Genomic DNA, 21,720 nt, shown 5'->3' with positions numbered 1-21,720 from the left:
CATTGTCAATGTCTGTTTCTGAACTAAGCATGCTGAGCTTCCTTTATCATCAATGGACAGAAATATGCATTTTTTAAGGTGTGATTCATTTACTCCTAATGCACGGCTGTAAAATGGGTCAGAAATGTCTGTCCCTCTCCTATGGCCATAAAGGGAGCTCAGATATAAATATCTACATTGTCAATGTCCAAAGTTAGATGAGATGAATCCTGGCTTTGATGGCTTTTGAGAACGCTACTTTCTTCAACACAATGCATGACACAGATCCCTGGGACACATCTGGGCAGTACAAGAGAAGACCAGCAACTTCCCCTGTGATATGCAGAGCGGGTGTGAAAATGGAGACCTCCAGAAGTTATACCCAAAGGTTACCATTGTGCTGCAACAATCCCAGTTTTGTATACACAGTGGAAGAAATGTAAGAAGAGGTATGGAAAACTTGACATTCATAACCAACTGTTCTAAAAAGGAAGGATATTGCACAATGTCTTGAAGATGCAAAACAAGGTCAATAAATACTTCCCAAGTAGAGATACATCTGAGCCATAACCCAACATTCAAACACCCCATCCTTCTAAATCTTACTAAACTATTTCAATCTCAAGTTTTGCAGCTGGCCCTTGAATATCTTGGATCAAACCAGTAATCTTGATCTAGCTACACCTGAAGTTTAGATCTGGGTTCAGACTTTGGAAGCTTTGCCTATCTAGAAAGCTTATCTTTCTCTAAAACCCCTTGCACACAAAAGGTCCCTTGAACAATCAAGAGCTTTGACCACTCCTAAAACACAGAGGTCATTTTTGGCAAATGGTAATGGCAAAGTACACAAAGCATAGAGAAGAGGTGAAACTGCATTCCTTGGGAACAAAAGCAGCTAATGAATATTAGAACTGGCGTTCAAATGGCTTTTTGTGCTGCGGGTGAATTTTCTCTGGCTCTCCCTAACCAATAAACAGTAGGAAGAGGTGAGACATGTCACATAACAAAGAATCAACTTCTTGCAGAGAGCTTTTTAGTAAAACATATGTACACACCCTCATTAGCAAACTCTGCAGGTTTGAGACTGAGTTAACCAGCCACAAATAGACATGTATACACATTTTGGAAGGCAAACAGCTTCCAGACATCTTTTAAAGATACCCACAAGTAATACAAAGTAGACATAAACACTCCATATAGTGATAACTTTACATAGTGTCCTCATGGATACTATATATTCAGGAAGACATTGCTCATGTAAGTGATGCTTTACCTTATTCCAGAGAGTAGAAAGCAAGCCCTTTTAAAATACTGAAAGGGGAGATGGACATGGCAAGCTCCAGCGCAGAACTGGGCCAAGAGCAAACTGAAATGGCTAGATCTCTTTTCATCCCTTCTCTTGGGCTACTAAGCTGTATAGTTTACAAAGCAGAGAAAGTCATTCATAGTTCTTTACAGTACGATTTCTAGTGTCACATAGTAACTGCGGATTTACTGCACTCTTCTGTGAAATTTCAACTGCCATAACAAAGCTTCATGTTGCAGACGATCAACGCTCAAATATTTAGGAGTAATAATAATAAAGACATTTCGCCCTCCCCTCCCCTTCCCACAGGGGACTGATCTGTCTTTTTACAGCTGGGGGTTGATTCATCCCCGTACAAACCTTAACAAGGTCTTTTTTTTGTGTGTGTGTGGCCAGTATTTGACTGATGTTTTGCTTAAAGAAGGGGAAAATCCCACTTCCTGCAGCATATTGCAGGGACCAGCAAACATATCCCTTCGTCCATTGGACCAAATATCTAATGGTAACACTGTGCGGGTGCTCCAGAGCTGACTCAGCTGTTACACAGTCACATTATGCCTGTGATATGCAATCCATCATCACGTTTAAAGCGCCTGCTTGATTAATATTCAGCATTTAATGTCAACACTGAGAAATTAGAATTCAAAAGTGTTACACTGCAGGAACTGCAAATACTGCTGCAGTGGTAATGGCCTGGGTTAGTTTCGTGAGATCTGTTAGTTCAAGGGGAGTTTCAAAATTCAGAAATACCAAAATGTATGTATGGTATTTACTACCAGCTGTGGCCTCTTGGGATAAAGGTCACGTGTCATATTCAAAGAAACTAAATGTTAAATTTCCAAATGGCTATGATTATTTCTTCTCCTGTGTAAACAGTACCTCTGTCCTTTAGCAGTATAGCTTTGCCATCCATATTCACAGTAACACTCTAACTGTGGTGTTACAGATATGCATGGTGTACTAGAATTGGGAAGTACTTTGGCTTAGATTGTTTTAAACTTCTACTTCCCAAGTGCATAGGTTTCATCACAACCAACTTGCTCAAGAAAATAAGAAAAAAAACCCATGACTTTTTTTTGCCTCTCTTGGTCTTGTTCCCTTTTCTCATTTGAGATGATGTTGGTTTTTTTTGATTTTTCCATGGACAATATTATCAAACAAATGTGCCTTTTTCCCTACTGTTTACTTAATGGTATCTCTTTTTTTCACCTTTGCCTCAGCCCTACATTCAACAGATTGAGCAATTCCCATTAGAGCTACAGTTTGAGATTCAGGAACACTTAACGGCCAACAGACTCTTCCCTAGTGGAGAATGAGAATTCAAAGGAAACATCTGAGATTATTTTTACTTTCATTATTTTTGTTAAAAAAAGTTTGCACCTTGATGTGTCATGAGTACCCCTTCTTGATCTTCCTTTGCCTTGTCATACCTGGCCAGCACAAGCAGCTGAGATCTTTGCTCTATTTTCCCTGCATCTCTGTGCAACGCTTTTTTAAAAAGAGAATATGCTATTATTTTTTTCTAAGCCTTTCAGACTGCTGTAACATGATCAGGATTCTCCTGAATCTCTATGCATTCGATCTCTTCTCGTTCCTTCCTTTTGGCCCGTTTCTTTTTCTTGTGGTGCTTTTTGGAAGGTGGGAAAAAGGTTAGAAAGACGGGCAAAATAACAAAACAGTGCAGAAGTGTGCAACTGCCGGCAAGCAGCAAGCATTTGAACAGTGTGAAGGTCAAGTTTGAAGGCACAAAGAGAAGGGGGACCAACCCAATAAGAAAAGAAGAAACGTTCTGCAAAATGGCTGTCCCATGCTCTTGGAGGGAGTTCTTTATACACTGAGTTCGGGTGTGCTCAGTAGCTAGTACAAATGTATAAAGCAGGGGTGCACAGTGATCTATGGCAAAATTCAAAGTGTAGATAAGGCACAGTATAGAAATGCAATCCATGTCTACATTCCATAAGGTCATCAAGCCAAGGACACCCAGCTCTATCGAGGTGACACTGAGAATTAACCAGAAATTTCCCAGAGGATGGATAACCAGGAAGAAGGTCAGTATCAACACCAGAAGGATGCCAAAACCAGAAATCAGGACAGGCATAGTTACTGATAAACCATAGTGGTCCATGAAAACAAAGGTAGGATTGAACACAATGAACTTGATGCTCTGTATAAGAGAGAGCGGCCTCAGCTTCTCCAACAATTCTACCGCCTCCCTCTGTGTGTTTTCACTAGTCCTGGCCACCAGGTACAAACGAGAAGCAATTATGTTGTTCTCATCTCCAGCTTTGGAGAAAATGATGTCATTTTTGAAGTGCTGGAATTCTGGCTTTTTTAAAAAGGAGCTCTGGAGGATGCTGATAAAGTCACTTTTGTTCGTTGCGCTGATGTTACTCACACGAAGGTACTGGTAATACTGTTCAACCCAGGACACTGTATTGAACCCCTGGCTTAGTGTTTTTAGGTCTTCTTGCACAGTGCCATTCCAGTACTCCAGAGGTTCGTAAATGTAGAAACCTATCACTGGGCTGTAGTTGCTGAAATACTTTTGCTGTATGAGGGCATAGGAGACGCTTGGAGACTCACTGGCAAGAAGGTTGATAATGTTGGCTCCGTCATTGATCTGTAAGCACCCCATAAAGGAGAAAGAGGCATAGATGAGATACAGTATCACCACAAATGGCTTGACATAGATGTTGGTAATCCACTCATTGTAATGCTCTCGGAGGAAGTGCTGGATAAAGTGATGCTGGTACGGGTTGGTCTCGTGATGAGAAGTATGCTGATGGCCATCGTTCATCACAGTCTGGAACCACACAGGTTTCCGGTCCAGGTATTCTGCTGAAGGAATTTTACAGCAGAAGATGCTATGATAACGGTTCTGCTCCAACTGGCCAGCGAAGACCAGGCAGGAGCCAAAGAAGGAGAAGATATAGAAGTAGTTCAACAGGATGGAGACACACATGTTCTGGCAAAAGACTTTTACAGCTTCAATGTTGGTGAAAGGGCTTGCACCCATGCCGAAGGCTATGAAATACAAGGAGCTTGTCATTGTGTAGGAGACCATGACATCTGAGTAGGCATCTGCTACTCTGTCCTTAAATGGCAGATTCTCTCTGGTTCGACGCCATCCTGAAAGAAGTTCAAACACTCCTTTGGTTCCATGACCTGAAATGAGAAAACAAAGTACATACATGTCCATATATAAACGGGGTCCCATCATCCTCCAGGTTTTCCGTCCTTCAGCAGACAGAAAAAGTTGTTCAGCTAAGCTTCATTATGATTTTGTTACCAGTTAAACAAGTGGAAATTTGTGAAGTGCCTGTTGAAAACTAGATACCAGAATTCATATGCGGGTGCTTAAATTAACAGCCTGATATTCTGAGACTTTCCATGCTCAGAAATGAAATTATGAAATACCCTTTAAAAGACACTTATTGATTTTGATGGGCATTCAGTTAGTTCCCAAATAGGCTGCTTATATAGGACAAAGGAGAACATTAAGTTTTGTTCAAGTCTGGGGTTCATTCTTGAAATTCTTTCTGTCATCCTACTTCATCTTTCAAGGTTTAAGGGATTCAGTCTGAAACACTTACAAATGCAAATAACACCCCATTCTTCCAGACAGCATAAATTAAAGGCATTATTTGGGAAATAAGGAGGAGTGACCAAGAAAGGGACACCTTGGTTCTTCATGATGAAAGAAAAAAATATGCCATTAAGTACAAATAACCAGAATAATTTGTATGATGCTGCTCTACCTACTGAGTGAAACTGGAACTTCTCAGTGGTAGTACACAAGTTTCCACACTACATGAAAGTTGACTTGCTGGTGGTAAAGATAGAAAGTACAGTACTGGATAAATCTTTGGTTCATATTAATTGTCTAGAAAATGTCTGGGTTTTTTTCATAATTATGTCTCCCTCTTTCTCTCTTTCTCTCTCAGCTATCCAGAGCTCCTCTGGGGGAGAAGGAATTACCTTCGCTCACATGAGAGGACACTCAGAAAACAGCCAGATGTGATTATTGCAACATGGCAGGTTCTTGCTTTGTATTCCATCCTGAGAAGTATTTTAGGGGTATGATTTTTTTAATAAATTAAATCTTAATACCAACTTAACTTCCATTTTACTCACCACCGTCACAGTCCAGAAAGTCTACAGACACTAAGCTTTGGGATAGAATGGTAAAGTTGAAGGTAAGCTTACTGGAAAAGTTTTAACTAGTAAGAGTTATTAATTTTTTATGCATATTCACATAACATATGTTGAAAAAAAAATATATATACACACACACACATATTCTTTTAATTCCCATTAAAGAATTTAAATTTGGGGGAAAATAGAAAATCTAAAGTTGAAAAACTAACGTTAAAAAACACAGCCAAAGGCGTTTGCCTTTCAAATAAAAATTTTGGTCAAAAAATAAGAACAGATATTTGGGTTTTGATGAGAAGGTGAAAAGTTCCCTGACAAAATCCTGGACAACGTCAGGAAACACACTGCTGAGCAGAGAAAGGAGTAGAAGCAGACTGTGGATCGTGTGCCTTCACTCTCTGCAGTAGAAGAATTGCATGCAACAAAGCATGCAAAATGGTAATTTTCTTGTAACGCAACCAGAAATATGACGACAGGAGATTTTCAAATAATGAAGTGTGTGATAGTGAACAAAAAGTCCGTGGAGTTTGTTTTTTTGATTTAAATTGTTTGGATTCATACAGCAGCTTATGTCGCCCAAAGCAGACTCCTGACAGCCATTCCAGACAGGGAAAATTACACCATAAACTGTCAGGTTCTGCGAATGTTACCTGTTTTACTGCAAATCAGTGTCCCCAGTGAAAGATAAACATACGGTATTACAGAATCCTTGCAGTTAGCAAAAAGCCTGTGTGGAAATGCTGCTCTTTTATGAATCACCGTCGTGGTTCAGGAGGGACCTTGAATTCCCTGGTAAGTTTAGGGTGAGTCTGCCGAATTCTCAAGGCACAGCTGTCTTGTGCGCTGTCACTTTTGGACCAGCAAGCAGGAAAAATCAGCTCCTTGGACTGAGTAAAGCTGCAAAATCCGACGACTTCGCTGCAGTTTTATACTAGGCTTAAAGCAAGCGTGTAAGTACACTGCAGGGTGAGGGCCAGGCTGGCTGGTCACTGCTTCCAGTGCCCACGTCCTGGCATGGTTTAATTGAATGGTATAAGAGCTGTGTTTCATTCTCTTTTGGGGACAGTAAAGCACAATGATCTTCCTCAGATTTCTGTGCTCAACCCCTCCCCAGCTACCAGTCGATTCTGGATGGTTCTTTTCCAGATGTTTCTGACAAAGGTCCCTTTAATGTATGATTTTACCACTTAAAACTTGTTCATATCCCATAAAGCCATAACACCTCTCTTTATGAACCAGCTCCTGATCTCGTTCTTGCCCCTTCTCTTCCAGATTTGGGCAGCCCTCCTCTTTCTCTCTCTCTCTTTTTGTTTTCTTCTCTTACGAGGAAGGCTGAGGGGATGAGCAGTAGCACAGGATTTCTCCTCCTATTGCTTGTGTCATTCCCCCCATCTCCCTTTCCATCAAGACTCTTCCACTGAGGGCAGAGTCATCACACTGAGCAGAGGTGCTGTCTTCTGCCTCAGTTTCCTCTTTTCTCCCTACTCTCCTGGGGACCCTGCTGTGATCTGAGACAAAGGGAATCCTTGGTCTACAGACTTCACATTGGGAACACTCATTTGGGGTCTAGCTGAGACTTTGAGAACCTCTTTCCTCCATAACTCCTCTCTCTTCTGCCTTTAACAACATGAGGGTACACACATTGGGTCTAACCAAGGATTGCTCTACCTCTACCTAGATGACCTGCCAAAGTGCAGGGATAGATTTTCAAGGAAAGGATCTTGGAAATGGGAGAAATTCTTTTCCTTTTCAACCTTTGAGATTTTTGCGTTCAGCCAAAACTCCTGCCAAAACCAGAGGCTGCATTTGCAGCATTGTGTTTGGAGGCATTGAGGGATCTCTATTCGTCTGTCTAATCCACTTCTAAATGCACTTACACTTTTGGCCACCCCAGCCTCCTGCTACCAGGAGCTTTATAACTTCATTACTTGCTGAATGAAGGAAGGACTTGCTTTTGTTTGTTTCAAACTCTCAGCAAGTATAAATTTCTGGCTGAACAAAGTAAAATGTAAACCTGTTTGACTTTGAGCAGCATCTTTAATGAAATCTGTTCCATGAATGTGTTCTTTGTTCCTGGGATATCCCATCTGAATAGTGTCAGCATCCCTGACCCTTCTGACACCTCTCCTTGACCACATGTCCACAGCTACCTGTGTCCTCCTTTGCTGGCTCTCCAAGATGCATGTGCTAATTTGCCATCTGGATGTTACCAATAAAATATAAAATATCTGAGTTCTCCTTTTGACTCCTTGAGAGGAGGTACTGATCTGGGATTTTTTTCCTCTTTCTAGGCATCAGTTTTCACAAAGCTTCTAGGGTTGCAGTAGTCCCCAAGATCTCTATCCCTCATCTAGATGTGACTGAAATGGGCCCATAATTTGCAGGCTCTCGTTATACATGCAAATGTACAGAGAGAATAACTGTGGAAGGCTCTTGTTAGGAATCAGAGATAAAAATTATTAGCAAAATAAAAAATAATACAAGATTTTGAAAATGTTTAAACAGTGTGGATCATTGTAATGTTTTCAAAATTGGAAATTTGTCAGAAGAAGTCCTTTTGCAGAAAAAGTTTAGGTTATGATGGATTGTCACTTTCCAAAGAAGCCTTGGGTGAAGCAATGTTCTACCAGCTCTATTGAAAATTTACAGTAATATTGACTTTTCTCTGTTTATTCTAAAATCTCACTTATCTGCCCACCTGCAAGGTTATGTTCACAACTGCATCTTTGCTATGTTTTTATTGTTTCTAGTTTATAAATTTTGATGTATCACATTCTCAGTGATGAGTACCTTGATGCATTTAATCTTACAGTAGGTACGTAAAGACTAATAGAAAAGGTTTTTATTGTGAAACCTATAACGTATGTAAAGACTACCTAAGAGTATACATTAATGTGTATGCACTAACTTGTGTTAGTATTTAAAAGTAAAATGCCGTAAGTAAATGCTAGACTTTTTTCTAATAGAAAAAAATAGATTAGACAATTAGACAATTTCTAATAGAACAATAGAACAACAATTTTAATTATTGATAATTGACAAAATATTGATAGTTATAATATCTTTGAGGATGAAAATTGGCACTAATTCTCTTGTGATTGTTATGACACAATTGTAAAACCTCTACTTATCCTCCTTTTACAGATAACTTCAGGTCTATCACATAAATATGGGAATTGGGGAATACAGGCCAGCAATTCCTTTGCTGCCACAAGAAGAAATCTTTGCCTGACTGGTTTTCCCACATCATTACTCTGATACCAAGTTTTACAGTCAGGCTGTCTGTTGTTTTCCCCAGGTAAGAAGGTCTATTCCCCTTTCCCACCAAGCGTACAAATCCATTTTTTTTTCTGAATTGGACAGAAACCAATATTTTCCTGACTTTTCTGATGATTCAGACACCACCGTCACTCTGCAAAATTCTGTTCCTTCAGCTTCATCGCTAATGTCACTGACGACGCTGACAGCGGAGTAGAGTTCACTGAGCAGTTCTAGGAAGGTTCACAGGGTCTTTGGCTCTGGGTCAAAACTGCCAAGTTTCTCTAGTACTAACATGACATGAATGAAGTACAGCAATTTTTTATTTGCCAGACAAGCAATGGCCTATGGCTAGTTAAGAAAAAAGGAGACAACAGGAATTTTAAGTCCATTAGTTGTGAGGTTGGGAGAGCAAATAAAGGAGGCTGCAGATATATATATAATATATATATATATAATGCTTTTTCAGCCTCAAATTTCAAAACAAAAGTTTAATTGTGAGCATATATTTAAAATGAGTTTGAAGAGGATAGGGACAGAAACAAGAAGACTGAAATAACTGATTAAAGACTACTTGATTCAGTTAAGTTTGTTCATGCTGGAAGTGCCTGGAGAAATGAGTATATTAAAAGCTAAGCCAAAGGAATGTTTGAACTATTAGCAGTCACCTTAGAGAATGAATGCAGATAGGATGGTCCAAGAAGAATGGAGAGAAAAGCATAATATCTGCCTTCAAAAAGGAGAAAGAGCTTAATGTCCACCAGCTTAGTTCCTATCTCAAAAGATAATAGAATAAGCAATTGCAAACCAGTTTACCATCACAGAGTGGATAGGAAGGTGATCAGAAAAAGCTGATATGGATTTATCAAAACCAAATAATCTCAAGTTAATCTAAATTCTTGCTTTGAAAAGTAACTAGCCTAATGGAAAGAAGGAGAAGGAGACAGGCTATTTACCTCAGTAAGGCTTTTAATATCTTTCTACTGGACTTAGCAAGTTTTTTAATACTGTCATACTTAGTATTCTGACAAGGAAATTAAGGGAATATCGTCGAGGAAAACATAGGAAATATGTATTCAACTGACTGAAAGTGTGCACATATAGAGTTGTTTCCAATGATCTATCAGTTTTCACAGGGACATTTTAAGTGAGATTGCATCAAAGGTCCATCTCGAGCATCATTCTTTTTTATATTTTCTGTTAATGATATGGATGGAGGAGTTCAAACCCTCTGTAGAATAAGATTTTAAACTTGGAGAAGTGGTCAGAAATCAATAAGATGAAATTTAATGAAGATAAATGCAAGGCACTTTATGTTAGGAAATCAAATGAAAGGAATGAATAATAAGGAATAACAGGTGAAGAGGAAGTAAAAATATTTTTCAGAGGACATGGGAAACTTCAAAGGGAATAAATAAAAATGTTCTGCTACAACATGTAAACAGCTGAATCAACAATAATAACATAAAAGTTTGGAAGCAATAATTTTGCTTATTCTAGTATGATGGAGGCGTAACCTGGAGCACTTTTTTTTGAAATGGGGTATGATATTTTCATAGAATCATAGAATGGTTTGGGTTGGAAAAGGTCTTTAAAGATCACCTAGTTACAGTCACCCTGCTGTGGGCAGGGACATTTAAAAAAAAAAAAATTGGAAAAATTAGGGTGAACAATTTGGGAAATAAAATCAGCAAACAGTAGGCTATTTGTGAAATATGAAAAGCACAGAGAAAAGCTGCATGAGTTGGCCTTTTTTCCCCTATAGACTGGAATGCCAATGGGGACTCAATAACATTCAACGTGAAAAAAGGTATGAAGAGGAGAGCAATCAATTCTTTCTCTTTTCTACTGGCAGGAGGACAAGGAATCACTAGTTTCATTTGCAGAAAAAAAACATTTAGGTAAGATATCAGAAAAAAAAAAAAGCTTTCTTCCTCTAAGGTTCATTAAACACTGGAACACACTGTCTAAGGGGTCATAAAGTCTTCTTCACTGCAAGTCTAAAGGTTAGATTAATAAATGTTAATGGAGGTGCTAGGTACATTGTGACCTAGTGCTGTGAAGTGTGTTCTATGCAGATTCCGGAGGTCTCTTGCTTTTGTACCATCATACCTAACTTTGACTTAAGACACTTAGGACTACCTAAGTATAAAAACCAGTTTGCCTTCTGTGTGGTCTTAGACAAAGCATGCCTGCTCAGAATTTACTGCTGCTTCTGCCACAACCCATCAACTTCTTGGGGTAGGAATTTGATCTGCATTTATCGTTCAACATAATGCCCCTTGAGACCTCAGTCTGAAGTCACTAGGCACGACTGGAAGGAGGGGCTGGGTAATGCCAGCTTTTGTAAACTTTCTAGGAAGGAAGACCAGCATGAGTCTGTACTACTTTGGGTCAAGACATAAAGAAGAGGATTGACTGCTATAGGTGATAGCAGTCAATGTGGCGATATCCTTGTTGTCGATGACAGATTTCAAACCAAAACTGGAATGGATACTCTAATGGGGCTTTTAATCACAGCAAAAAAAATCACAAAGCTTTTAATGAAAAAAAAAAAAAAGAAGCCTTAGAAATTTGTGCCACAGCACAGCTTTACTCAACATTACTGCACTAAGAAACCCAAGTATATTCCGTTTTCATTAACAGCCACACCTGCAATCTTGCCATGTATATACGGGATGCAACAACAGCTTTCTTTGACATCATAGTGGTGGACAGTAAATATATTTTTACATTAAAATTTTTTGCTGTGAGTCTACAGGAAATAAGTTTTCCATTACCTAGAAAAATAACCTGTAACTCCTTGAGGGGAGGAATCACAGTTCTTTTTCCCTGGGAATAGATGAACAGGGCACATGGAGATTTTTTTTCTTCCTTGGCACTAGAGAGTCCAATTCATCTCCTGGAAAAACTGGGCTTGTTTTATATCTAATCAATAATCCATCATAGCAGGGGCCATGGCCATTAGTAGCATATTGATGTGACCTATTCTTTGCCTAATTAAACATTTTAAGACAATATGGTTTATTTGAATGAAATGTAACAGCCTGTGGTATTCAGAAGGTGAGCTTATGATCTAATATTTTCTCCTGGTCTTAAAATTCATGAAACTATGAATTTATCCAGCTCTGTTGATTTGAAAATACACTCCATTTTAGATAGTTTAGGCTCACACAATCACTTTTTTATAGAGGAGGAACTTTCCATCTCAATACAGTAAAAGGTAGGATGCGTTTGTTCTTCTGCCTAGTCACTAGTATTAATATCCCCACTTACATTTTGAAAACTGAAGCCCAAAGATTAACCAAATTGATCACAGTCAGCAAGGATCGTCCACATTTCACAAGCAAAGTAGTAATAGAAAGAACAATTAAACTACTTCTTTTTGAAGACTCAGCAAGTCCTTGGGATCCTTGATGCAAAAGGCAAAGACAATTTGAAGCTTGGTGATATCTTAGATATCATTAGGGTATACGAGGAAATGTGTACCTTAATCTAGATCCTCTTCCATAAAGGTAAATCTTAGGACAATGCACCTGGGCAAGAAGTGAACCTAGACCACAAGGCTGAGTAAATCCTTAATTAAGGATAAGGAGAAGGAGGAGTATATTTTTTGTAACTAAACTAACATATAGGTGGGAAAAGAGTCATTTTCATTTTATATCTCTACATATATCTAAAATGATTGTAATTGAATTGTTCACACAGTGAGATTGTTAACTGTATGTTCTTTGTTTAGTTTTCGCTTAGCTATTTTACTGTTTTAGTGGTAACTAGGGTAGCTAAGGGGGTCTCATGAGGCAGGTGAGGGACTAAATCACTCTCACAGTGGTTAGTGGTTTAATCTTTCTCTGGAAGATCAGTACAAGAAGTGAAATAGCACCTCGTCCCACCAGTAAGATGTCTGGGATGGTTCAGACTTTGGGGACAGAGGGTCTAACTGCAGCAGCAGCGCACCACTGACTACCTTTGTCAAAAGGGAGAAGTTTCCTTGAGTCATAGGAATTATATTACAGCATTTATACCTTCTGAATGTGACTGAGCTTACAGCAACAAATATATAAAGTGCAGCCAAAATCTGCTGATGAACTTCCTGCAGAAATTTTGTTTTCACTAAACATATGATTCTTGATCTCATTTGAGACATGGCATTTTGTGACATTAAGAAGCATCTAAACAGATAAATTAAGTCATTTCTAGGTACATTCTCCTTGTATGTGCCATGGCTGTGCCTTTCCATCTTGAAAAGTATACAGGATAGAATTGTTCTTTTAAATAACACATCCCTATCGTAATAAATTGGCTAACTTACAGAGCTGGGGTTTATAGCAGTAGTGTTTAACCAAGTGCAATGAAACCTCAGCCAGTAGAACCATGAGCCTTTAACAACAAGGACCTCAGGGAAAGCTCCAGTGCTACACAAGGGATTTTGGTATTGCTAGATTTTAGTACCTTCAACAAACACAACAAATGCACTTGAAGCTATCACAAATATCATAAATGAAGTCAGTTATGTCTATTTCTTTAAAAATATTTCTGCTAGCCTCTGGCTGCTTTGAAGGCCTGAGCACATTAGTGGCTTTCAGCTCCCAAGTTTTGGCGTATCTCCATTACAACGGGAACCCCATTAAAAAAGTAACAGTGCATCATGGGACACTTCTATTAAATACACAGACCGTGACTGATGCCTTCATGTGTGCTCCAAGTGATTGCATTTATTTCTGCTCGCATGAGCACTTCTGAAAGCCTTTTAAAAGATTCTGGGAATTGCTGATGAGACCAAAACATGAAAGAATTAGTCTCCTCATGAACATTTCAGTGGAGTCTGGCAGATAGCAACCCCATGAGGGTTTGAGGCTGAAAAGCAATGACGAGAGAAGCAAACATTTGATTCTGTCTGGTGTATGCTGTATAATGGCATTTTGGAAGAGCTCAGTATCAGCCTAACACTGCTCCCACAAAGTATTGCCAACTTCTCAACCACAGCCATAGCTCTGGTAGCTGATCTCCCAATGACTACAACAGGAGATGTTGACTACGCACCTATGTGCGCAACTCTCCCAATGAAATGCCTCTCTCTTTTCACCTGTTGGAAAGGGAGCTGAGACTTTTAGCCTAGGACCCTGGCATTTACGCTGCTTAAATTACGTGAGTACAATCATATTTTCTGTCTCCATTCTGTTTTCTTAAATCTTTCCGTTGCAGAAGGAAGTCTATATGGAAACAAATGCTGTAGAAGAAGAAAATGATGTAATGAAGTAGCAGTCATAGCAGAGTCCCTCTGCTAATTTACCTTCCAAGATCTTAAGGGACATCATTCTGTAAATTACATTAATGCCAATGAGTTGGAAGCACAGATGAAAAGTGACGGTCCATTTGCTCTTTTGGTCTCCTTTCTTTTACGTAGTCTTTTCAGCTAATCAGCTCCACAGTCCTTGACAACCCCCTCACTCTACCCTTTCCCATCCACCTCAAAATAAATGTTGTCCCAGACAACACAAAGAAGCCCAGACATGAGCAAGCAACTACGGGAACTGGGCTAAATCACACAGTGAACATTTACTTACATGTCACATCCCTTTGGCACATCCTCAATCTTTCTTCATTTTCTGTTTCTCATTTTGCAGACTCTCCAAGGCAAACACTGTTATCCCTGTTTGCACAGAGACCAGCGTAATGGGACCTTGATGTTGATTGGAATTAAGAATAATTAATGCTAACATGATTTTGGCATCTCTGATTTTGAATCTCATCCAATTTTGGATCTTTCATATCGACAAGGCCTTTCCAGAGCTTCACCATAAGCAGCCCTGGGTGGAAGCCCAGGGTTGAGCGCTGGAGATGAGCCAAAGACCTGCTAGTCCAGACACAAACATGTTTCTAACTGAACCGTAGTGACACAACTTTGTATTCAAGATTTGTTTTCTACAGTTCATTTTAAGGTCAAATTTTACAATTTTTCATGCCTAGAAGCTCCTCTTCTTCTTGTTAGAAGGAACTAAAATATGCATTGAAGCAGAGCTGAACATGGAGAACATTTCAATGGATGTGATTAGTCATCAGGCGTACACCTCATTATGTGAGATTTACGTTTGAGCTAACGTATACTGCTTGCAAATTGTATATAAAGTTGGAATCCTGCTTAGTTTTCTGCTGTGCTTAGCAATGAATTAAAATGCTTTTCGCTGTTTCGCATCTAAGCCTTTTAATGAACATTGTAAACAAGGACTGCACATATGGAAATTGCTATTCATTGACAGGAGTTTAAATGACATATAGAAGACAAGGGAGTGAATTTAGATCAAGCTATTAATGAATTTATTATATATACATTTATGCTAAAAGCATAGGATGGGTTTGTGACACTGATCAGAAAGCTTCGCTTATCAGCTGGATTTAATAATCTGGTAACATCCGAAAGAAAATCAGATGAATAAGGTACTCACTCAGATGCATAAGTGAGCCTCAAGACGGGAAAAATGCTTTTATCAGGTGTGGATTCTGGCATCCAGAATAAAGTAATCTGTACTTGAATCATTATGGAAACAGTGAGTTTGGTCATTTGCTACGTTCTGGTAGAGTTATGGATTATTTAAAGAAAAGCAACAAAATGGTTAAATAGTTGGAGAAGCAAATAAAAAGTGTGAAAGAATACATGTCTGAAAAATGACTGGTGCATTTGTAATTTTGAGCAAATGAAGAGAGCGTACAGGTGTTTGAAGAGAGCGTGACAGGCTTCTGCAGTTCCCCACGATGAAGTGTATAACGTTTGCAGTGGTGAGACCCAGTGGTGAAAGGGGAAAACTTTTACTTTTCAGTGGCAGGATGCATTTGTCTGCACAATCTGAAGTTTCTGAACTGCAGGATGCCAGAGTGTAACAAGCAATAAGCAGGAAAAAGTTCACCCTTCGCTTTCCCCAGTGAAATTAGTCATCCAACCGACTGATGTCCCCTTGCTTGAACAGCTGGAAGCTCTCCTGGAGGAAGCGTTGTGGGGCTTTATTGCCCTTTGGGAGGGATATGGTCTGTCTGATCACGGATATTTCTCATACGCCCCCAAAGCCTCATGAGGCACCAGCTTTTCACACTGGCTGAAGATCCGGTCCTGTGGTTAGCTTGGTTCGTGGGGTTTGTAATACACTAAAGAGCGTGATTACTGCATCTTGGCTGAAGTGGCTCAATTTCAACTGCTACCCCAGGGCCAGGTTCTAGCTGAGAAAAGCAGGGCTAACTTATATCTCGATAGTTAATGAAGGTCAAATCCATTCCTTCTCTTACGGTTTCACTCCGGATGACACTGTGATGCAGAGCATAGCACGCCTGCTCTTTGCTCGGCCGCTGAGGTTTCCACCTAAACTCCTTATCTTGATGTAAAAACACACCTTTTCTGCAATGAAGAGAGAGCTCCAGACTGAAGGGAATGAACCCATCTGCTGACAGGGTGATATTTTTAACAGCGCTGTTAGTGCAGGATTTGCTGACATTTGTTTACTTCAGAAAAGGGATGGGAAGGCAGAGCGGGAGGCGACGTTAGCCTTTCGCTTCTGCTTGCTGGGAGGGAAGGAAACACGGGGGACTGACTCAGCAGTTTGAAAAATAGGTATTAAATCTCCCTTTCCCTTCCCCAAAAGCCCAGGTTCTGCATTGCACAAGAATGTGGAGGAAGGCTTGCCCTTGCCAAGCCCGAGATGGTGCCCGGGGAGGAGGCGTTGGGTGCACTGCAGCACCGCAGCTCTGGCGCAGGTCGTCCCGCCGGGGGACTGCTCGGGCTAGGGAGCATCCTCCCGTTCGGCTGTGAGAAGCAGGCAGCTGCCAAGAGGCTGATGCAGCGATGTGGCTGCTGCCCTCCGTTGCAATCCACGAGCTCTGCTGCTCGCACAGTAACGCTGTCGGGGAGCAACAGTCCTCTCCCATATTCCCAGCTTGTCCCTATGAATTTACCCTGGGGATCACGGGTTGCAGATCCAGGATGCGTGGGTTGCGTATATACCATTTATCAAAGAGCAGTGCCAGGGAATGCTGTGGATGCAGGAATTCATTCAGCCAAGCCGCCAAATGATTATAATGGTACTCAGCATGCCTCTACATGGGCAAAAGTCCATCCCTGGACCTAAGAGTTTCCTCTCATTAGACAAAGAGTGAAAAGCAAAATGAACCAAAGAAAGAAAAATGACTCATCCAAATGACTGGAATAAAACCATACTCCTTACGTTTCATTATGCAGCTCTATTGAAAAATTACAACTGCAACATATTGATGCTATGCCTGCTGCTCCATGACTCTCAGCGAGGCTCATATCAAAATTGTTCAAAAACCTGTAACACTAACACAAGCGGAGGCCAGTGACAAGTGGAGTCCCTCACGGATCAGTACGGGGACCCAGTCTTGTTTAACATCTTCGTCAGCGACATGGACAGTGGCATCAAGTGCAGCCTCAGCAAGTTCGCCGATGACACCGAGCTGTGTGGGGCGGCTGACACGCTGGAGGGAAGGGATGCCATCCAGAGGGACCTTGACAGGCTGGAGAGGTGGGCCCATGCCAACCTCATGAAGTTCAACAAGACCAAGTGCGAGGTCCTCCATCTGGGTCGGGGCAATCCCGAGCACCCATATAGGCTGGGCAGCGACTGGCTTGAGAGCAGCCCTGAAGAAAAGGACTTGGGGGTCCTGGTGGACAAGAGGCTCAACATGATCCGTCGGTGTGCACTAGCAGCCCAGAAAGCCAATTGTATCCTGGGCTGCATCAGGAGAAGGGTGGCCAGCAGGTCGAGGGAGGTGATTCTGCCCCTCTACTCCACACTCGTGAGACACCACCTGGAGTACTGTGTCCAGTTCTGGAGCCCCTACTACAAGAGAGATATGGACGTACTGGAACGTGTCCAGAGAAGGGCCACGAGGATGATCCGAGGGCTGGAGCACCTCTCCTATGAGAACACACTGAGAGAGTTGGGATTGTTCAGTCTGGAGAAAAGAAGGCTCCGAGGAGGCCTTCTAGTGGCGTATCAGTATCTTAAAGGGACCTAAAAGAAAGCTGGTGAGGGACTCTTTAGGATGTCGGGTAATGGTAGGACTAGAGAGAATGGATTAAAACTAGAGATAGGTTGATTCAGACTGGACGTTAAGAAGAAGTTCTTCACCATGAGGGTGGTGAGACACTGGAACAGGTTGCCCAGAGAGGTGGTGGATGCCCCATCCCTGGAATTTTTTAAGGCGAGACTGGATGGGGCTCTGAGCATCCTGATCTAGTGGGAGGTGTCCCTGCCCATGGCAGGGGGGTTAAACTAGATGGCCTTTAGAGGTCCCTTCCCACCCTAACGATTCTATGATTCTGTGATTCAGGGGGTTAGGAGGACTTGCCTACAGTCATGGAGGAAAACTTCATGGAAAGGGTCATTAAAGTCAGAGACAACACATTTGGACGTGGAAGCCAACGAGTCAAGAAGCAGCTGGAGCCTGGGGGAGTGTTTTGGGAAAGTCTGACTTTATGCTTGACCTCTTGAAATCCTCATTTTTAAAGCACTTGCCATTGGCTACTATCAGAGATAGGATGCTGAGCTAGATAAACCCTTTGGCCCGAGTCAGTCTGAATGCTTTTACTGCATGTCCCCTATGTATTCATGGGGCTGACCGCATTAAAATCCATAGGCACATGAAGAATTGATTAAAGCTGTGCAACTCTTGCACTCCTTAATTCTGGTATTTAAGGTTTTGACTTTACTAAGTCTTATAGTAATACCATTTAGAAACTTGGCTTAGAATTGATACAAATACTTGCCTCATGCACTGCATGGTCTCAGGTCCTATTTGCTCTCACTGTTTGTACACAGGGCTGATTACAAATCGATTATTTTGCCATGGGTTGATATGGCAGTGCATGCATCAATTCCCACGTGCACTACATACATTAACGAATGCCACGACCTCTGTGAGGCTGTTATGGGCATTACAGCAATTTTATGGCAGGGAAATTGAGGCAAAAGGAAATCTGATTTTCAAATATCACCAGGATCCCTCAGCGAGCACTTGGCACTGACCAGGCCTTACGGCTCTCATGTAACACAGGGCTTTAATTGCAATTTATATGCTTAAAGCCTGATATCAACCACTGTATGCATATGTTATACTTTGGGGATTCATACTGTGGGTGTTAGGCCAAGACATAGAAGTAGTAAACCATGGAAACTAATAGGCATTTGTTAAAATATGTTGCTTTCCTAATTTTGAAGATAGCACAGGACTTATGCTTTTTCTGTAAGGCCTAGACTCCTTCCCTTGTTGCTTTTCAGCCTTTTCAAGAGGCAGGGCTGCCACCAACGAAGGCCTCCTTCCCTGGATGTCTCTCACTGGCCAGAGGACCCCGTGGAGAGCCGGAATGAGACCAACAAGCTCTTTCCCAGTTCTGTGGCACCTGGCCTCATCTTCAAGCTGCTTCTCATAAAACCTGCTGAAATGGTTGTAAATAAAGCACAAGATGAGCTTTCTTTTCATGGCAAAACTCCCACAGACATCTGATATGCCCAGTGTTGGCATTAAAAATATGAGTGGGCTGGTTTGTGCGGGACTTAAAAAAAGCCTTTCCCAGTTAGCAGCATTTAGCAGCTCATTAACGTATCTGCAACCTGACCTTTAGCAGTCTGTCCCAGGAGGATATAACTAAGCTTTCACTTAATTATTATGCTGACTAAACTCACGGTAGCCTTAAAACAATATATGAGAAACGTTTCTCGTTGGGGGAGTGTCCTTTTTGCTAGGAACACCAGGAACAGGGAGCCAGCTGGCTGCCCACCCTTTTCTCAGTATTATTTTGAACATCCATAATTTCAGATGTGCATAATTTTGCACATGAATTTAGCCTGAATATGTACTTTCCTAATACCCCAAGGAGGAAGAGAGTTGGAGGAGGACTGGAGAGGGAGTGCTTTCTCTGATGAATCTTTTGTTGCACATAGGTCCCTACAGAGGTCATTGGAGATTCCTAATCTGCATCCATTCTAATGAATTAAATATTTCTAGGGTCAATTTTCCGTCTTGGAGGCCAGCTGGTGCAATCTAAGCATTGCAATGCTATTTTACTTCTTTAGCTTCCAGAATAGAATGGCCACACACAAACCCTAATTTACACCTGGGAATTATATGGGAAAGTGCCATGGACAGGGCAATACCATGCCAGGGAGCGTGCAAACAATTTAATACCATATAGACAGTCACAGCCCTGTCCCTGTTCTTTTTTCTAGTAAAGGCTTTGGCCAAAGGCTGATGCCATTCTGCTACTGCACACGCACAAGAATTGCATCAATGCCGAATTTCCCAGTTCTGTTGATGTACCTAACTTTCATATTTATACCTGTAAACATGGGGGGAATCTTAATCCCTTTGTGGATGTGGCAGAAAGCACAAAATGCGACTCAGTTTATCACTTTTTTATAGAGATGACTACACCGGTCGAAAGTACTGGTGGGAGAGAGAGGGGTTGCCTTACTTTACAGAATAACTGACCTAAGAGTGTATCGCTAGTGCCAGCTTTAGGACCAACCAAACCCTCGGCTGTTCTGAGCCTGTCACTCCCACCTGACTTTACTGTGTGCATTCATTAATTTATCTGACCATTAAGAAACAGCAGAGTTTTTCACAGATGCAGGAACTGGGGAGATGATCTCTGCCTCTCTCTTCATCTGCCGTGCGGATTCAGCTATCCTTCTTCTCTAAAAAGTCTGATGAACAGGAGACCACCCCTTATAAGAAGCCCAGTTCTGTGAAAGAAAAAGGAAGAACGAGGAAACTGCTGGATCCAGCTCCTTTCAACCCTCTGATTTTAGTGCTTTTCGTGCACTTCAAAACATTGCATTGTCATTGCAATGAGCGTAAGGCAGAGATAACCTGAACCCGGACTGCAGACCGTATTTAATTGCTTGGTAGCTGTAACTGAAAGATGCAAAAAATCGGGAGAGAAGAAGCCTGTTAGTTTGTTACCAGAAGAGGGTTTTGCTTGTTAAGCTCAGAAGAAAGTAAAATTATAACCTGCACCAGAAGTAAGGTGCTGACTGTTCTCAATGAATCACTGGCCTCACGGCATGCGTCTTTTTATTACTTTTATGTCAGCAAAGCTTTGTGAGTAGCACTTCGCAATGTGCTCTCAGTACATCAAATTTACTCAGAAAGGCAAATAACAATAAATATAAAATGAACAAACTACATACATAAATCACTGCAATTTAAATGTGGGACATAATGCAAAGTTATGTTTTGTTTTAAAAAGAGATTTTAAGATTGCTTGCCTCCTACAGGAACCTATATTTCAGTTTATTTTAGATGATTGCTTCTGAGAATGTTGCCCATTCATCCAAAATATGACATCGTAAATTGCTGTTTCCTTTCAGTTTTAAAGAACTAAAAGTGATTTCAGATATTGTCATGAGTTATCATTACAAGACTGAGCCAGAAATCTGTATAGTTTCAGTCTATATCTCTCAAGCTGATAAATGATTGTTTTAATGGTGTTTTCATTCATAAGGCTCCATCTGCACTATACAGACTTAAAAAATTGCTAAATACAAACCATAGCACTACGGCAAAAGTTAAAAATGTAACAGCAAGGAGTATTAGAATTCATTTTCTTACAACAACATTATCTGCAGTCTGTAAGATGTGCCCTGTGTCTTCCAAAGTGTATTTTTCAAGAGAAGCAGTAAGTTACCAAAACAAATGTTTACCCATAAAAAAATTACTATATAATCTGCATTTTGGAACCTCTTTTTGGATACAATCTTATTCTTATGTATGTAAAGTGAAATTAGTATTAAATATTTTTTCTCTTTAAATAAGAAGTTGAAAGCTTCATGTAGCCACGCTCTCACTGTGCACCGAGTTCTGCTGCTCGAGAACCAGATTGCTGCATCCCTGTGCTGTTTTCTCGGGATTTGAAGCAGCAGCACCCAGGATTCCTCTAATAGAATCATAGAATCATAGAACTGCCAAGGTTGGAAGGGACCTTTCAGATCATCTAGTCCAACCATCAACCTAAC

At 40.8% G+C, this 21,720-nt stretch overlaps 1 protein-coding gene across 3 annotated transcripts in view; it reads right to left on the bottom strand.

The window, feature by feature from the left end:
• Window positions 1–2,816: 2,816 nt before the first annotated feature.
• PTCHD4 (patched domain containing 4) overlaps window positions 2,817–21,720 on the bottom strand; it is a 92,423-nt gene continuing 73,519 nt past the window's right edge. For all 3 annotated transcript variants that reach the window (XM_054196007.1, XM_054196004.1, XM_054196005.1), the window contains one exon: window positions 2,817–4,450. In XM_054196007.1, the coding sequence (XP_054051982.1) occupies window positions 2,817–4,450 (1,634 nt within the window). The remainder of the gene's footprint in view (window positions 4,451–21,720) is intronic.

This window comes from Rissa tridactyla, chromosome 3 (assembly GCF_028500815.1).
Source record: "Rissa tridactyla isolate bRisTri1 chromosome 3, bRisTri1.patW.cur.20221130, whole genome shotgun sequence".
Lineage (NCBI taxonomy): Eukaryota > Metazoa > Chordata > Aves > Charadriiformes > Laridae > Rissa > Rissa tridactyla.
The sequence above is the reverse complement of the archived record's forward strand: the minus strand, read 5'-3'. Positions and strand labels throughout refer to the sequence as shown.